The following is a 17,553-nucleotide window of genomic DNA, read 5'->3' as shown; positions in this document are numbered from 1 at the left end:
ATTCTCCCCGTGTCTGGGTGGAGTGTGCACATTCTCCCCCTGTCTGTGTGGAATGTGCACATTCTCCCCGTGTCTGGGTGGAGTGTGCACATTCTCCCCCTGTCTGGGTGGGGTGTGCATATTCTCCCCCTGTCTGGGTGGAGTGTGCACATTCTCCCCGTGTCTGGGTGGAGTGTGCACATTCTCCCCGTGTCTAGGTGGAGTGTGCACATTCTCCCCCTGTCTGGGTGGAGTGTGCACATTCTCCCCCTGTCTGTGTGGAGTGTGCACATTCTCCCCGTGTCTGGGTGGAGTGTGCACATTCTCCCCCTGTCTGGGTGGGGTGTGCACATTCTCCCCCTGTCTGGGTGGAGTGTGCACATTCTCCCCGTGTCTGTGTGGAGTGTGCACATTCTCCCCCTGTCTGTGTGGAGTGTGCACATTCTCCCCCTGTCTGGGTGGAGTGTGCACATTCTCCCCCTGTCTGTGTGGAGTGTGCACATTCTCCCCCTGTCTGGGTGGAGTGTGCACATTCTCCCCGTGTCTGGGTGGAGTGTGCACATTCTCCCCCTGTCTGTGTGGAGTGTGCACATTCTCCCCCTGTCTGTGTAGAGTGTGCACATTCTCCCCCTGTCTGTGTGGAGTGTGCAAATTCTCCCCCTGTCTGTGTGGAGTGTGCACATTCTCCCCCTGTCTGTGTGGATTGTGCATATTCTCCCCCTGTCTGGGTGGAGTGTGCACATTCTCCCTGTGTCTGTGTGGAGTGTGCACATTCTCCCCCTGTCTGGGTGGGGTGTGCACATTCTCCCCCTGTCTGTGTGGAGTGTGCACATTCTCCCCGTGTCTGTGTGGAGTGTGCACATTCTCCCCCTGTCTGGGTGGAGTGTGCACATTCTCCCCGTGTCTGGGTTGAGTGTGCACATTCTCCCCCTGTCTGGGTGGGGTGTGCACATTCTCCCTGTGTCTGGGTGGAGTGTGTACATTCTCCGCCTGTCTGGGTGGAGTGTGCACATTCTCCCCGTGTCTGGGTTGAGTGTGCACATTCTCCCCCTGTCTGGGTGGGGTGTGCACATTCTCCCTGTGTCTGGGTGGAGTGTGCACATTCTCCCCCTGTCTGGGTGGAGTGTGCACATTCTCCCCGTGTCTGGGTTGAGTGTGCACATTCTCCCCCTGTCTGGGTGGGGTGTGCACATTCTCCCCGTGTCTGGGTGGGGTGTGCACATTCTCCCCGTGTCTGGGGGGAGTGTGCACATTCTCCCCGTGTCTGGGTGGAGTGTGCACATTCTCCCCCTGTCTGTGTGGGGTGTGCACATTCTCCCCGTGTCTGGGTGGAGTGTGCACATTCTCCCCCTGTCTGGGTGGAGTGTGCACATTCTCCCCGTGTCTGGGTGGAGTGTGCACATTCTCCCCGTGTCTGGGGGGAGTGTGCACATTCTCCCCGTGTCTGGGTGGAGTGTGCACCTTCTCCCCCTGTCTGGGTGGAGTGTGCACATTCTCCCCGTGTCTGGGTGGAGTGTGCACATTCTCCCGGTGTCTGGGTGGAGTGTGCACATTCTCCCCCTGTCTGGGTGGAGTGTGCACATTCTCCCCGTGTCTGTGTGGAGTGTGCACATTCTCCCCCTGTCTGTGTGGAGTGTGCACATTCTCCCCCTGTCTGGGTGGAGTGTGCACATTCTCCCCGTGTCTGGGTGGAGTGTGCACATTCTCCCTGTGTCTGGGTGGGGTGTGCACATTCTCCCCCTGTCTGGGTAGAGTGTGCACATTCTCCCCCTGTCTGGGTGGAGTGTGCACTTTCTCCCCCTGTCTGGGTGGAGTTTGCACATTCTCCCCCTGTCTTTGTGGAGTGTGCACATTCTCCCCGTGTCTGTGTGGAGTGTGCACATTCTCCCCCTGTCTGGGTGGAGTGTGCACATTCTCCCCGTGTCTGGGTGGAGTGTGCACATTCTCCCCCTGTCTGGGTGGAGTGTGCACATTCTCCCCCTGTCTGGGTGGAGTGTGCACATTCTCCCCGTGTCTGGGTGGGGTGTGCACATTCTCCCCCTGTCTGGGTGGAGTGTGCACATTCTCCCCGTGTCTGGGTGGAGTGTGCACATTCTCCCCCTGTCTGGGTGGGGTGTGCACATTCTCCCCCTGTCTGGGTGGAGTGTGCACATTCTCCCCCTGTCTGGGTGGAGTGTGCACATTCTCCCCCTGTCTGGGTGGGGTGTGCACATTCTCCCCCTGTCTGGGTGGAGTGTGCACATTCTCCCCGTGTCTGGGTGGAGTGTGCACATTCTCCCCCTGTCTGGGTGGAGTGTGCACATTCTCCCCGTGTCTGGGTGGAGTGTGCACATTCTCCCCCTGTCTGGGTGGGGTGTGCACATTCTCCCCGTGTCTGGGTGGAGTGTGCACATTCTCCCCGTGTCTGGGTGGGGTGTGCACATTCTCCCCGTGTCTGGGTGGAGTGTGCACATTCTCCCCCTGTCTGGGTGGGGTGTGCACATTCTCCCCCTGTCTGGGTGGAGTGTGCACATTCTCCCCCTGTCTGGGTGGAGTGTGCACATTCTCCCCCTGTCTGGGTGGAGTGTGCACATTCTCCCCCTGTCTGGGTGGAGTGTGCACATTCTCCCCCTGTCTGGGTGGAGTGTGCACGTTCTCCCCGTGTCTGGGTTGAGTGTGCACATTCTCCCCGTGTCTGTGTGGAGTGTGCACATTCTCCCCGTGTCTGGGTGGCGTGTGCACATTCTCCCCGTGTCTGGGTTGAGTGTGCACATTCTCCCCCTGTCTGGGTGGAGTGTGCACATTCTCCCCGTGTCTGGGTTGAGTGTGCACATTCTCCCCGTGTCTGTGTGGAGTGTGCACATTCTCCCCGTGTCTGGGTGGAGTGTGCACATTCTCCCCCTGTCTGTGTGGGGTGTGCACATTCTCCCCCTGTCTGGGTGGAGTGTGCACATTCTCCCCGTGTCTGGGTGGAGTGTGCACATTCTCCCCCTGTCTGTGTGGGGTGTGCACATTCTCCCCCTGTCTGGGTGGGGTGTGCACATTCTCCCCCTGTCTGTGTGGGGTGTGCACATTCTCCCCCTGTCTGGGTGGAGTGTGCACATTCTCCCCCTGTCTGGGTGGGGTGTGCACATTCTCCCCCTGTCTGGGTGGAGTGTGCACATTCTCCCCCTGTCTGGGTGGGGTGTGCACATTCTCCCCCTGTCTGGGTGGGGTGTGCACATTCTCCCCGTGTCTGGGTGGAGTGTGCACATTCTCCCCCTGTCTGGGTGGAGTGTGCACATTCTCCCCCTGTCTGGGTGGGGTGTGCACATTCTCCCCCTGTCTGGGTGGAGTGTGCACATTATCCCCGTGTCTGGGTGGAGTGTGCACATTCTCCCCCTGTCTGTGTGGAGTGTGCACATTCTCCCCGTGTCTGGGTGGAGTGTGCACATTCTCCCCCTGTCAGTGTGGAATGTGCACATTCTCCCCGTGTCTGGGTGGAGTGTGCACATTCTCCCCCTGTCTGGGTGGGGTGTGCACATTCTCCCCGTGTCTGGGTGGGGTGTGCACATTCTCCCCCTGTCTGGGTGGAGTGTGCACATTCTCCCCGTGTCTGGGTGGAGTGTGCACATTCTCCCCCTGTCTGGGTGGGGTGTGCACATTCTCCCCCTGTCTGGGTGGAGTGTGCACATTCTCCCCCTGTCTGGGTGGAGTGTGCACATTCTCCCCCTGTCTGGGTGGGGTGTGCACATTCTCCCCCTGTCTGGGTGGAGTGTGCACATTCTCCCCGTGTCTGGGTGGAGTGTGCACATTCTCCCCCTGTCTGGGTGGAGTGTGCACATTCTCCCCGTGTCTGGGTGGAGTGTGCACATTCTCCCCCTGTCTGGGTGGGGTGTGCACATTCTCCCCGTGTCTGGGTGGAGTGTGCACATTCTCCCCGTGTCTGGGTGGGGTGTGCACATTCTCCCCGTGTCTGGGTGGAGTGTGCACATTCTCCCCCTGTCTGGGTGGGGTGTGCACATTCTCCCCCTGTCTGGGTGGAGTGTGCACATTCTCCCCCTGTCTGGGTGGAGTGTGCACATTCTCCCCCTGTCTGGGTGGAGTGTGCACATTCTCCCCCTGTCTGGGTGGAGTGTGCACATTCTCCCCCTGTCTGGGTGGAGTGTGCACGTTCTCCCCGTGTCTGGGTTGAGTGTGCACATTCTCCCCGTGTCTGTGTGGAGTGTGCACATTCTCCCCGTGTCTGGGTGGCGTGTGCACATTCTCCCCGTGTCTGGGTTGAGTGTGCACATTCTCCCCCTGTCTGGGTGGAGTGTGCACATTCTCCCCGTGTCTGGGTTGAGTGTGCACATTCTCCCCGTGTCTGTGTGGAGTGTGCACATTCTCCCCGTGTCTGGGTGGAGTGTGCACATTCTCCCCCTGTCTGTGTGGGGTGTGCACATTCTCCCCCTGTCTGGGTGGAGTGTGCACATTCTCCCCGTGTCTGGGTGGAGTGTGCACATTCTCCCCCTGTCTGTGTGGGGTGTGCACATTCTCCCCCTGTCTGGGTGGGGTGTGCACATTCTCCCCCTGTCTGTGTGGGGTGTGCACATTCTCCCCCTGTCTGGGTGGAGTGTGCACATTCTCCCCCTGTCTGGGTGGGGTGTGCACATTCTCCCCCTGTCTGGGTGGAGTGTGCACATTCTCCCCCTGTCTGGGTGGGGTGTGCACATTCTCCCCCTGTCTGGGTGGGGTGTGCACATTCTCCCCGTGTCTGGGTGGAGTGTGCACATTCTCCCCCTGTCTGGGTGGAGTGTGCACATTCTCCCCCTGTCTGGGTGGGGTGTGCACATTCTCCCCCTGTCTGGGTGGAGTGTGCACATTATCCCCGTGTCTGGGTGGAGTGTGCACATTCTCCCCCTGTCTGTGTGGAGTGTGCACATTCTCCCCGTGTCTGGGTGGAGTGTGCACATTCTCCCCCTGTCAGTGTGGAATGTGCACATTCTCCCCGTGTCTGGGTGGAGTGTGCACATTCTCCCCCTGTCTGGGTGGGGTGTGCACATTCTCCCCCTGTCTGGGTGGAGTGTGCACATTCTCCCCGTGTCTGGGTGGAGTGTGCACATTCTCCCCGTGTCTGGGTGGAGTGTGCACATTCTCCCCCTGTCTGGGTGGAGTGTGCACATTCTCCCCCTGTCTGTGTGGAGTGTGCACATTCTCCCCGTGTCTGGGTGGAGTGTGCACATTCTCCCCCTGTCTGGGTGGGGTGTGCACATTCTCCCCCTGTCTGGGTGGAGTGTGCACATTCTCCCCGTGTCTGTGTGGAGTGTGCACATTCTCCCCCTGTCTGTGTGGAGTGTGCACATTCTCCCCCTGTCTGGGTGGAGTGTGCACATTCTCCCCCTGTCTGTGTGGAGTGTGCACATTCTCCCCCTGTCTGGGTGGAGTGTGCACATTCTCCCCGTGTCTGGGTGGAGTGTGCACATTCTCCCCCTGTCTGTGTGGAGTGTGCACATTCTCCCCCTGTCTGTGTAGAGTGTGCACATTCTCCCCCTGTCTGTGTGGAGTGTGCAAATTCTCCCCCTGTCTGTGTGGAGTGTGCACATTCTCCCCCTGTCTGGGTGGAGTGTGTACATTCTCCGCCTGTCTGGGTGGGGTGTGCACATTCTCCGCCTGTCTGGGTGGGGTGTGCACATTCTCCCCGTGTCTGGGTGGAGTGTGCACATTCTCCCCCTGTCTGTGTGGAGTGTGCAAATTCTCCCCCTGTCTGTGTGGAGTGTGCACATTCTCCCCCTGTCTGGGTGGAGTGTGCACATTCTCCCCCTGTCTGGGTGGAGTGTGCACATTCTCCCCGTGTCTGTGTGGAGTGTGCACATTCTCCCCCTGTCTGGGTGGAGTGTGCACATTCTCCCCCTGTCTGGGTGGAGTGTGCACATTCTCCCCCTGTCTGGGTGGAGTGTGCACATTCTCCCCGTGTCTGTGTGGAGTGTGCACATTCTCCCCGTGTCTGTGTGGAGTGTGCACATTCTCCCCCTGTCTGGGTGGAGTGTGCACATTCTCCCCCTGTCTGGGTGAAGTGTGCACATTCTCCCCCTGTCTGTGTGGAGTGTGCACATTCTCCCCCTGTCTGGGTGGAGTGTGCACATTCTCCCCGTGTCTGGGTGGAGTGTGTACATTCTCCGCCTGTCTGGGTGGGGTGTGCACATTCTCCGCCTGTCTGGGTGGGGTGTGCACATTCTCCCCGTGTCTGGGTGGGGTGTGCACATTCTCCCTGTGTCTGGGTGGAGTGTGTACATTCTCCGCCTGTCTGGGTGGGGTGTGCACATTCTCCGCCTGTCTGGGTGGGGTGTGCACATTCTCCCCGTGTCTGGGTGGAGTGTGCACATTCTCCCCGTGTCTGTGTGGAGTGTACACATTCTCCCCCTGTCTGGGTGGAGAGTGCACATTCTCCCCGTGTCTGTGTGGAGTGTGCACATTCTCCCCGTGTCTGGGTGGCGTGTGCACATTCTCCCCGTGTCTGGGTTGAGTGTGCACATTCTCCCCCTGTCTGGGTGGAGTGTGCACATTCTCCCCGTGTCTGGGTTGAGTGTGCACATTCTCCCCGTGTCTGTGTGGAGTGTGCACATTCTCCCCGTGTCTGGGTGGAGTGTGCACATTCTCCCCCTGTCTGTGTGGGGTGTGCACATTCTCCCCCTGTCTGGGTGGAGTGTGCACATTCTCCCCGTGTCTGGGTGGAGTGTGCACATTCTCCCCCTGTCTGTGTGGGGTGTGCACATTCTCCCCCTGTCTGGGTGGGGTGTGCACATTCTCCCCCTGTCTGTGTGGGGTGTGCACATTCTCCCCCTGTCTGGGTGGAGTGTGCACATTCTCCCCCTGTCTGGGTGGGGTGTGCACATTCTCCCCCTGTCTGGGTGGAGTGTGCACATTCTCCCCCTGTCTGGGTGGGGTGTGCACATTCTCCCCCTGTCTGGGTGGGGTGTGCACATTCTCCCCGTGTCTGGGTGGAGTGTGCACATTCTCCCCCTGTCTGGGTGGAGTGTGCACATTCTCCCCCTGTCTGGGTGGGGTGTGCACATTCTCCCCCTGTCTGGGTGGAGTGTGCACATTATCCCCGTGTCTGGGTGGAGTGTGCACATTCTCCCCCTGTCTGTGTGGAGTGTGCACATTCTCCCCGTGTCTGGGTGGAGTGTGCACATTCTCCCCCTGTCAGTGTGGAATGTGCACATTCTCCCCGTGTCTGGGTGGAGTGTGCACATTCTCCCCCTGTCTGGGTGGGGTGTGCACATTCTCCCCCTGTCTGGGTGGAGTGTGCACATTCTCCCCGTGTCTGGGTGGAGTGTGCACATTCTCCCCGTGTCTGGGTGGAGTGTGCACATTCTCCCCCTGTCTGGGTGGAGTGTGCACATTCTCCCCCTGTCTGTGTGGAGTGTGCACATTCTCCCCGTGTCTGGGTGGAGTGTGCACATTCTCCCCCTGTCTGGGTGGGGTGTGCACATTCTCCCCCTGTCTGGGTGGAGTGTGCACATTCTCCCCGTGTCTGTGTGGAGTGTGCACATTCTCCCCCTGTCTGTGTGGAGTGTGCACATTCTCCCCCTGTCTGGGTGGAGTGTGCACATTCTCCCCCTGTCTGTGTGGAGTGTGCACATTCTCCCCCTGTCTGGGTGGAGTGTGCACATTCTCCCCGTGTCTGGGTGGAGTGTGCACATTCTCCCCCTGTCTGTGTGGAGTGTGCACATTCTCCCCCTGTCTGTGTAGAGTGTGCACATTCTCCCCCTGTCTGTGTGGAGTGTGCAAATTCTCCCCCTGTCTGTGTGGAGTGTGCACATTCTCCCCCTGTCTGGGTGGAGTGTGTACATTCTCCGCCTGTCTGGGTGGGGTGTGCACATTCTCCGCCTGTCTGGGTGGGGTGTGCACATTCTCCCCGTGTCTGGGTGGAGTGTGCACATTCTCCCCCTGTCTGTGTGGAGTGTGCAAATTCTCCCCCTGTCTGTGTGGAGTGTGCACATTCTCCCCCTGTCTGGGTGGAGTGTGCACATTCTCCCCCTGTCTGGGTGGAGTGTGCACATTCTCCCCGTGTCTGTGTGGAGTGTGCACATTCTCCCCCTGTCTGGGTGGAGTGTGCACATTCTCCCCCTGTCTGGGTGGAGTGTGCACATTCTCCCCCTGTCTGGGTGGAGTGTGCACATTCTCCCCGTGTCTGTGTGGAGTGTGCACATTCTCCCCGTGTCTGTGTGGAGTGTGCACATTCTCCCCCTGTCTGGGTGGAGTGTGCACATTCTCCCCCTGTCTGGGTGAAGTGTGCACATTCTCCCCCTGTCTGTGTGGAGTGTGCACATTCTCCCCCTGTCTGGGTGGAGTGTGCACATTCTCCCCGTGTCTGGGTGGAGTGTGTACATTCTCCGCCTGTCTGGGTGGGGTGTGCACATTCTCCGCCTGTCTGGGTGGGGTGTGCACATTCTCCCCGTGTCTGGGTGGGGTGTGCACATTCTCCCTGTGTCTGGGTGGAGTGTGTACATTCTCCGCCTGTCTGGGTGGGGTGTGCACATTCTCCGCCTGTCTGGGTGGGGTGTGCACATTCTCCCCGTGTCTGGGTGGAGTGTGCACATTCTCCCCGTGTCTGTGTGGAGTGTACACATTCTCCCCCTGTCTGGGTGGAGAGTGCACATTCTCCCCGTGTCTGTGTGGAGTGTGCACATTCTCCCCCTGTCTGGGTGGAGTGTGCACATTCTCCCCGTGTCTGGGTGGAGTGTGCACATTCTCCCCATGTCTGGGTGGAGTGTGCACATTCTCCCCCTGTCTGGGTGGAGTGTGCACATTCTCCCCCTGTCTGGGTGGAGTGTGCACATTCTCCCCCTGTCTGGGTGGAGTGTGCACATTCTCCCCGTGTCTGGGTTGAGTGTGCACATTCTCCCTGTGTCTGGGTGGAGTGTGCACATTCTCACCCTGTCTGGGTGGAGTGTGCACATTCTCCCCCTGTCTGGGTGGAGTGTGCACTTTCTCCCCCTGTCTGGGTGGAGTGTGCACATTCTCCCCATGTCTGGGTGGAGTGTGCACATTCTCCCCCTGTCTGGGTGGAGTGTGCACATTCTCCCCGTGTCTGGGTTGAGTGTGCACATTCTCCCCCTGTCTGGGTGGAATGTGCACATTCTCCCCCTGTCTGGGTGGAGTGTGCACATTCTCCCCGTGTCTGGGTTGAGTGTGCACATTCTCCCCGTGTCTGTGTGGAGTGTGCACATTCTCCCTGTGTCTGGGTGGAGTGTGCACATTCTCCCCCTGTCTGGGTGGGGTGTGCACATTCTCCCCGTGTCTGGGTTGAGTGTGCACATTCTCCCCGTGTCTGTGTGGAGTGTGCACATTTTCCCCCTGTCTGGGTGGAGTGTGCACATTCTCCCCGTGTCTGGGTGGAGTGTGCACATTCTCCCCCTGTCTGGGTGGGGTGTGCACATTCTCCCCCTGTCTGGGTGGAGTGTGCACATTCTCCCCGTGTCTGGGTGGAGTGTGCACATTCTCCCCGTGTCTGGGTGGAGTGTGCACATTCTCCCCCTGTCTGGGTGGAGTGTGCACATTCTCCCCCTGTCTGTGTGGAGTGTGCACATTCTCCCCGTGTCTGGGTGGAGTGTGCACATTCTCCCCCTGTCTGGGTGGGGTGTGCACATTCTCCCCCTGTCTGGGTGGAGTGTGCACATTCTCCCCGTGTCTGTGTGGAGTGTGCACATTCTCCCCCTGTCTGTGTGGAGTGTGCACATTCTCCCCCTGTCTGGGTGGAGTGTGCACATTCTCCCCCTGTCTGTGTGGAGTGTGCACATTCTCCCCCTGTCTGGGTGGAGTGTGCACATTCTCCCCGTGTCTGGGTGGAGTGTGCACATTCTCCCCCTGTCTGTGTGGAGTGTGCACATTCTCCCCCTGTCTGTGTGGAGTGTGCACATTCTCCCCCTGTCTGGGTGGAGTGTGCACATTCTCCCCCTGTCTGTGTGGAGTGTGCAAATTCTCCCCCTGTCTGTGTGGAGTGTGCACATTCTCCCCCTGTCTGGGTGGAGTGTGCACATTCTCCCCCTGTCTGGGTGGAGTGTGCACATTCTCCCCGTGTCTGGGTGGAGTGTGTACATTCTCCGCCTGTCTGGGTGGGGTGTGCACATTCTCCGCCTGTCTGGGTGGGGTGTGCACATTCTCCCCGTGTCTGGGTGGAGTGTGCACATTCTCCCCCTGTCTGTGTGGAGTGTGCAAATTCTCCCCCTGTCTGTGTGGAGTGTGCACATTCTCCCCCTGTCTGTGTGGGGTGTGCACATTCTCCCCCGTGTCTGGGGGGGTGTGCACATTCTCCCCCAGTCTGGGTGGGGTGTGCACATTCTCCCCCTGTCTGGGTGGGGTGTGCACATTCTCCCCCTGTCTGGGTGGAGTGTGCACATTCTCCCCGTGTCTGGGTGGGGTGTGCACATTCTCCCCGTGTCTGGGTGGAGTGTGCACATTCTCCCCGTGTCTGTGTGGAGTGTACACATTCTCCCCCTGTCTGGGTGGAGAGTGCACATTCTCCCCGTGTCTGTGTGGAGTGTGCACATTCTCCCCCTGTCTGGGTGGAGTGTGCACATTCTCCCCGTGTCTGGGTTGAGTGTGCACATTCTCCCTGTGTCTGGGTGGAGTGTGCACATTCTCCCCCTGTCTGGGTGGAGTGTGCACATTCTCCCCGTGTCTGGGTTGAGTGTGCACATTCTCCCTGTGTCTGGGTCGAGTGTGCACATTCTCCCCATGTCTGGGTGGAGTGTGCACATTCTCCCCCTGTCTGGGTGGAGTGTGCACATTCTCCCCCTGTCTGGGTGGAGTGTGCACATTCTCCCCCTGTCTGGGTGGAGTGTGCACATTCTCCCCGTGTCTGGGTTGAGTGTGCACATTCTCCCTGTGTCTGGGTGGAGTGTGCACATTCTCCCCCTGTCTGGGTGGAGTGTGCACATTCTCCCCCTGTCTGGGTGGAGTGTGCACTTTCTCCCCCTGTCTGGGTGGAGTGTGCACATTCTCCCCATGTCTGGGTGGAGTGTGCACATTCTCCCCCTGTCTGGGTGGAGTGTGCACATTCTCCCCGTGTCTGGGTTGAGTGTGCACATTCTCCCCCTGTCTGGGTGGAGTGTGCACATTCTCCCCCTGTCTGGGTGGAGTGTGCACATTCTCCCCGTGTCTGGGTTGAGTGTGCACATTCTCCCCGTGTCTGTGTGGAGTGTGCACATTCTCCCTGTGTCTGGGTGGAGTGTGCACATTCTCCCCCTGTCTGGGTGGGGTGTGCACATTCTCCCCGTGTCTGGGTTGAGTGTGCACATTCTCCCCGTGTCTGTGTGGAGTGTGCACATTCTCCCCCTGTCTGGGTGGAGTGTGCACATTCTCCCCGTGTCTGGGTGGAGTGTGCACATTCTCCCCCTGTCTGTGTGGGGTGTGCACATTCTCCCCCTGTCTGGGTGGAGTGTGCACATTCTCCCCGTGTCTGGGTTGAGTGTGCACATTCTCCCCGTGTCTGTGTGGAGTGTGCACATTCTCCCCGTGTCTGGGTGGAGTGTGCACATTCTCCCCGTGTCTGGGTGGAGTGTGCACATTCTCCCCCTGTCTGTGTGGGGTGTGCACATTCTCCCCCTGTCTGGGTGGAGTGTGCACATTCTCCCCGTGTCTGGGTGGAGTGTGCACATTCTCCCCCTGTCTGTGTGGGGTGTGCACATTCTCCCCCGTGTCTGGGGGGGTGTGCACATTCTCCCCCAGTCTGGGTGGGGTGTGCACATTCTCCCCCTGTCTGGGTGGGGTGTGCACATTCTCCCCCTGTCTGGGTGGAGTGTGCACATTCTCCCCGTGTCTGGGTGGGGTGTGCACATTCTCCCCCTGTCTGTGTGGAGTGTGCACATTCTCCCCGTGTCTGGGTGGAGTGTGCACATTCTCCCCCTGTCTGGGTGGGGTGTGCACATTCTCCCCCTGTCTGGGTGGAGTGTGCACATTCTCCCCCTGTCTGGGTGGGGTGTGCACATTCTCCCCCTGTCTGGGTGGGGTGTGCACATTCTCCCCCTGTCTGGGTGGGGTGTGCACATTCTCCCCCTGTCTGGGTGGGGTGTGCACATTCTCCCCCTGTCTGGGTGGAGTGTGCACATTCTCCCCCTGTCTGGGTGGGGTGTGCACATTCTCCCCCTGTCTGTGTGGAGTGTGCACATTCTCCCCCTGTCTGGGTGGGGTGTGCACATTCTCCCCCTGTCTGGGTGGAGTGTGCACATTCTCCCCGTGTCTGGGTGGAGTGTGCACATTCTCCCCCTGTCTGTGTGGAGTGTGCACATTCTCCCCGTGTCTGGGTGGAGTGTGCACATTCTCCCCCTGTCTGTGTGGAGTGTGCACATTCTCCCCGTGTCTGGGTGGAGTGTGCACATTCTCCCCCTGTCTGTGTGGAGTGTGCACATTCTCCCTCTGTCTGGGTGGAGTGTGCACATTCTCCCCGTGTCTGGGTGGAGTGTGCACATTCTCCCCGTGTCTGGGTGGAGTGTGCACATTCTCCCCCTGTCTGGGTGGAGTGTGCACATTCTCCCCCTGTCTGTGTGGAGTGTGCACATTCTCCCCGTGTCTGGGTGGAGTGTGCACATTCTCCCCCTGTCTGGGTGGGGTGTGCACATTCTCCCCCTGTCTGGGTGGAGTGTGCACATTCTCCCCGTGTCTGGGTGGAGTGTGCACATTCTCCCCCTGTCTGTGTGGAGTGTGCACATTCTCCCCGTATCTGGGTGGAGTGTGCACATTCTCCCCCTGTCTGTGTGGAGTGTGCACATTCTCCCCGTGTCTGGGTGGAGTGTGCACATTCTCCCCCTGTCTGGGTGGAGTGTGCACATTCTCCCCCTGTCTGGGTGGAGTGTGCACATTCTCCGCCTGTCTGGGTGGGGTGTGCACATTCTCACCCTGTCTGTGTGGAGTGTGCACATTCTCCCCCTGTCTGGGTGGAGTGTACACATTCTCCCCGTGTCTGGGTGGAGTGTGCACATTCTCCCCCTGTCTGTGTAGAGTGTGCACATTCTCCCCCTGTCTGTGTGGAGTGTGCACATTCTCCCCCTGTCTGGGTGGAGTGTACACATTCTCCCCGTGTCTGGGTGGAGTGTGCACATTCTCCCCCTGTCTGTGTAGAGTGTGCACATTCTCCCCCTGTCTGTGTGGAGTGTGCACGTTCTCCCCCTGTCTGTGTGGATTGTGCATATTCTCCCCCTGTCTGGGTGGAGTGTGCACATTCTCCCTGTGTCTGTGTGGAGTGTGCACATTATCCCCCTGTCTGGGTGGGGTGTGCACATTCTCCCCCTGTCTGTGTGGAGTGTGCACATTCTCCCCGTGTCTGTGTGGAGTGTGCACATTCTCCCCCTGTCTGTGTGGAGTGTGCACATTCTCCCCCTGTCTGGGTGGGGTGTGCACATTCTCCCTGTGTCTGGGTGGAGTGTGTACATTCTCCGCCTGTCTGGGTGGGGTGTGCACATTCTCCCCGTGTCTGGGTGGAGTGTGCACATTCTCCCCCTGTCTGTGTGGAGTGTGCACATTCTCCCCCTGTCTCGGTGGAGTGTGCACATTCTCCCCCTGTCTGGGTGGAGTGTGCACATTCTCCCCGTGTCTGGGTGGAGTGTGCACATTCTCCCCCTGTCTGGGTGGAGTGTGCACATTCTCCCCGTGTCTGGGTGGAGTGTGCACATTCTCCCCGTGTCTGGGTTGATTGTGCACATTCTCCCTGTGTCTGGGTGGAGTGTGCACATTCTCCCCCTGTCTGGGTGGAGTGTGCACATTCTCCCCGTGTCTGGGTTGAGTGTGCACATTCTCCCCCTGTCTGGGTTGAGTGTGCACATTCTCCCCCTGTCTGGGTGGAGTGTGCACATTCTCCCCGTGTCTGGGTGGTGTGTGCACATTCTCCCCGTGTCTGGGTGGAGTGTGCACATTCTCCCCGTGTCTGGGTTGAGTGTGCACATTCTCCCTGTGTCTGGGTGGAGTGTGCACATTCTCCCCCTGTCTGGGTGGAGTGTGCACATTCTCCCCGTGTCTGGGTGGAGTGTGCACATTCTCCCCCTGTCTGTGTGGAGTGTGCACATTCTCCCCCGGTCTGGGTGGAGTGTGCACATTCTCCCCGTGTCTGGGTGGAGTGTGCACATTCTCCCCCTGTCTGGGTGGAGTGTGCACATTCTCCCCCTGTCTGGGTGGAGTGTGCACATTCTCCCCCTGTCTGGGTGGAGTGTGCACTTTCTCCCCCTGTCTGGGTGGAGTGTGCACATTCTCCCCCTGTCTGGGTGGAGTGTGCACATTCTCCCCCTGTCTGGGTGGAGTGTGCACTTTCTCCCCCTGTCTGGGTGGAGTGTGCACATTCTCCCCCTGTCTGGGTGGAGTGTGCACATTCTCCCCCTGTCTGGGTGGAGTGTGCACTTTCTCCCCCTGTCTGGGTGGAGTGTGCACATTCTCCCCCTGTCTGGGTGGGGTGTGCACATTCTCCCCCTGTCTGGGTGGGGTGTGCACATTCTCCCCGTGTCTGGGTGGAGTGTGCACATTCTCCCCGTGTCTGGGTGGAGTGTGCACATTCTCCCCGTGTCTGGGTGGAGTGTGCACATTCTCCCCCTGTCTGTGTGGAGTGTGCACATTCTCCCCGTGACTGTGTGGAGTGTGCACATTCTCCCCGTGTCTGGGTGGAGTGTGCACATTCTCCCCCTGTCTGGGTGGAGTGTGCACTTTCTCCCCCTGTCTGGGTGGAGTGTGCACATTCTCCCCCTGTCTGGGTGGAGTGTGCACATTCTCCCCCTGTCTGGGTGGAGTGTGCACATTCTCCCCGTGTCTGGGTGGAGTGTGCACATTCTCCCCCTGTCTGGGTGGAGTGTGCACATTCTCCCCGTGTCTGGGTGGAGTGTGCACATTCTCCCTGTGTCTGGGTGGAGTGTGCACATTCTCCCCCTGTCTGGGTGGAGTGTGCACATTCTCCCCGTGTCTGGGTGGAGTGTGCACATTCTCCCCCTGTCTGGGTGGAGTGTGCACATTCTCCCCGTGTCTGGGTGGAGTGTGCACATTCTCCCCCTGTCTGGGTGGAGTGTGCACATTCTCCCCGTGTCTGGGTGGAGTGTGCACATTCTCCCTGTGTCTGGGTGGAGTGTGCACATTCTCCCCGTGTCTGGGTGGAGTGTGCACATTCTCCCCCTGTCTGGGTGGGGTGTGCACATTCTCCCCCTGTCTGGGTGGAGTGTGCACATTCTCCCCGTGTCTGGGTGGAGTGTGCACATTCTCCCCGTGTCTGGGTGGAGTGTGCACATTCTCCCCGTGTCTGGGTGGAGTGTGCACATTCTCCCCCTGTCTGGGTGGAGTGTGCACATTCTCCCCGTGTCTGGGTGGAGTGTGCACATTCTCCCCGTGTCTGGGTGGAGTGTGCACATTCTCCCCGTGTCTGGGTGGAGTGTGCACATTCTCCCCGTGTCTGGGTGGAGTGTGCACATTCTCCCCCTGTCTGTGTGGAGTGTGCACATTCTCCCCGTGTCTGGGTGGAGTGTGCACATTCTCCCCGTGTCTGGGTGGAGTGTGCACATTCTCCCCGTGTCTGGGTGGAGTGTGCACATTCTCCCCGTGTCTGGGTGGAGTGTGCACATTCTCCCCCTGTCTGTGTGGAGTGTGCACATTCTCCCCGTGTCTGGGTGGAGTGTGCACATTCTCCCCCTGTCTGTGTGGAGTGTGCACATTCTCCCCCTGTCTGGGTGGAGTGTGCACATTCTCCCCGTGTCTGGGTGGAGTGTGCACATTCTCCCCCTGTCTGGGTGGGGTGTGCACATTCTCCCCGTGTCTGGGTGGAGTGTGCACATTCTCCCCGTGTCTGGGTGGAGTGTGCACATTCTCCCCCTGTCTGGGTGGGGTGTGCACATTCTCCCCCTGTCTGTGTGGGTGATGCAGCTAGTTCTCTGAGGTCAGATGGCATCAGTGTGGGACATTAACGGGCACCAATCAATTGGTTCATTGAGCCACGTTTCATTGGTCTTTTCAAAGCTGTCCTCATTCCTGATAAAGAAACCAGGATTGAAAACTGTGCGGTGTTCGTGCTGGAGTCTTGGTCAGCCGCTAATGGCATTTCCTTTGTTTCATTTCGCAGCCACCAGTAAATTCTTCAGTGCAGCCTGCGCTCCAGGGGCAGGCACCTCCTTCCCCAATCTGTGCCGGCTCTGCCAGGGCAAGAAATCCTACAACAGGGACAGAAATTACTTCTGTGAAACGACTGACAATGAGCCTTACTACGGTTCTGAAGGTGCACTCAGGTATGTGATCTCGAATGCAGGTTTCAACAATGCCAAGTAGTTTGGAACATGAGCCTGGTATTGTGGGCCTCGAAATGCATCATTGTTGTGTATGATTCTGAATCTTACCATTTTTGTTTGGGTGTTCTCTACTGTTAATGTCCCTCAATAATATCACATCCAGGTCACAAAGGTTGTTGGCTGTGAGTGACCAAAGCTCGTGAAAGCACCTTCCACTCTACGGAGCACAGAACTGTTAGAAAAGCTACCTATGGACAAAATGCTAAACAACAGCCTCATCTACCCTCCAGATTGACAGAAAAGAGGTGACATAGTGACCTAGTGGTTCGCACTGCTGCCTTGCAACAGAAGGTGATGGCCTAGTGGTATTATCGCTTGGACTGTTAATCCAGAGACCTGAGTTCAAATCTTGCCAGAGCAGCTGGTGGGATTTGAATTCAATAAAAATCTGGAATTAAGATTCTACTGATGACTGAAAATCCATTGTTGGAAAAACCCATCCAGTTCACTAAGGTCCATCCTTACCTGGCCCATGTGAGTCCAGACCGCACAGCAATGTGGTTGACTCTTAACCACCACTTTGGGCGAGTATGAATGGGCAATAAATGCTGCCTGGCCAGTGACACCCTCATCCTGTGAATGAACTAAAACAATGCCAGGTTTCCGGGTTTGATTCCAGCCTCGGGTGACTGCCTGTGTGGAGTTTGCACATTCTCCCCGGGTCTGTGTGGGTTTTCTCCCACAATCCAAAAAATGTACACGTTAGGGTGAATTGGCCGTGCTAAATTGCCCATAGTGTCCTAGGATGTGCAGACTAGGAGGATTAGCCATGTCAAATGCAGAGCTACAGGGATAGAGTAAGGCGGTGGTGGGGGGGGAGGGGGTGTGTGTCTGGGTGGGATGTTCAGTGCAGGCTCAATGGGCTGAATGGTCTGCTTCCATCCTGTAGCGATTCCATGACTCTCTGCAGTTTGAACCCAGTGGAATTCTTTCTGGTGCCTTGACCAATATTCATCACTAAAACAGACCATGTGATTCCTTATCTTATTGCCTTTTGTGGAACCCCACTGAATATAACGGATCTATCATGTTTACATTATCGTAATAGCTGCTTTTGTCATAAATGCTTCTCCTTGATGCCACTGCAGTCACCCTCGACTCTGTAAATTAGTTTTGTCATACACTAGATACCAACGATGTCTAGGTGTCTTGCATATCCATTTGCAGGTGTCATTGTTTTAACCCTTCATTTTGGTCATGATTTGGATCAGCAGACAGTACACTGTCACCCTGGAATGTTAGGGCATAAGAAATGGGCTTAGTCAGGAGTGGCACCACGAGATCACGTGGCCAAATGAATCTGATCTCGAGCCAGGTAATCACA

At 58.0% G+C, this 17,553-nt stretch overlaps 1 protein-coding gene across 1 annotated transcript in view; it reads left to right on the top strand.

Annotated features, from left to right (window-relative positions):
• The window catches only part of sxph (saxiphilin), a 410,934-nt gene that overhangs the window by 45,925 nt on the left and 347,456 nt on the right, over positions 1–17,553 (top strand). The window contains exon 5 of the mRNA XM_088000335.1: positions 16,007–16,169. Coding sequence (XP_087856461.1) covers positions 16,007–16,169 — 163 coding nt within the window. The remainder of the gene's footprint in view (positions 1–16,006; positions 16,170–17,553) is intronic.

The sequence above is a fragment of the Chiloscyllium plagiosum genome, unplaced genomic scaffold, assembly GCF_037043375.1.
Source record: "Chiloscyllium plagiosum isolate Xiang-an unplaced genomic scaffold, Cpla_swu_hap1 HiC_scaffold_24, whole genome shotgun sequence".
Lineage (NCBI taxonomy): Eukaryota > Metazoa > Chordata > Chondrichthyes > Orectolobiformes > Hemiscylliidae > Chiloscyllium > Chiloscyllium plagiosum.
The sequence above is the reverse complement of the archived record's forward strand: the minus strand, read 5'-3'. Positions and strand labels throughout refer to the sequence as shown.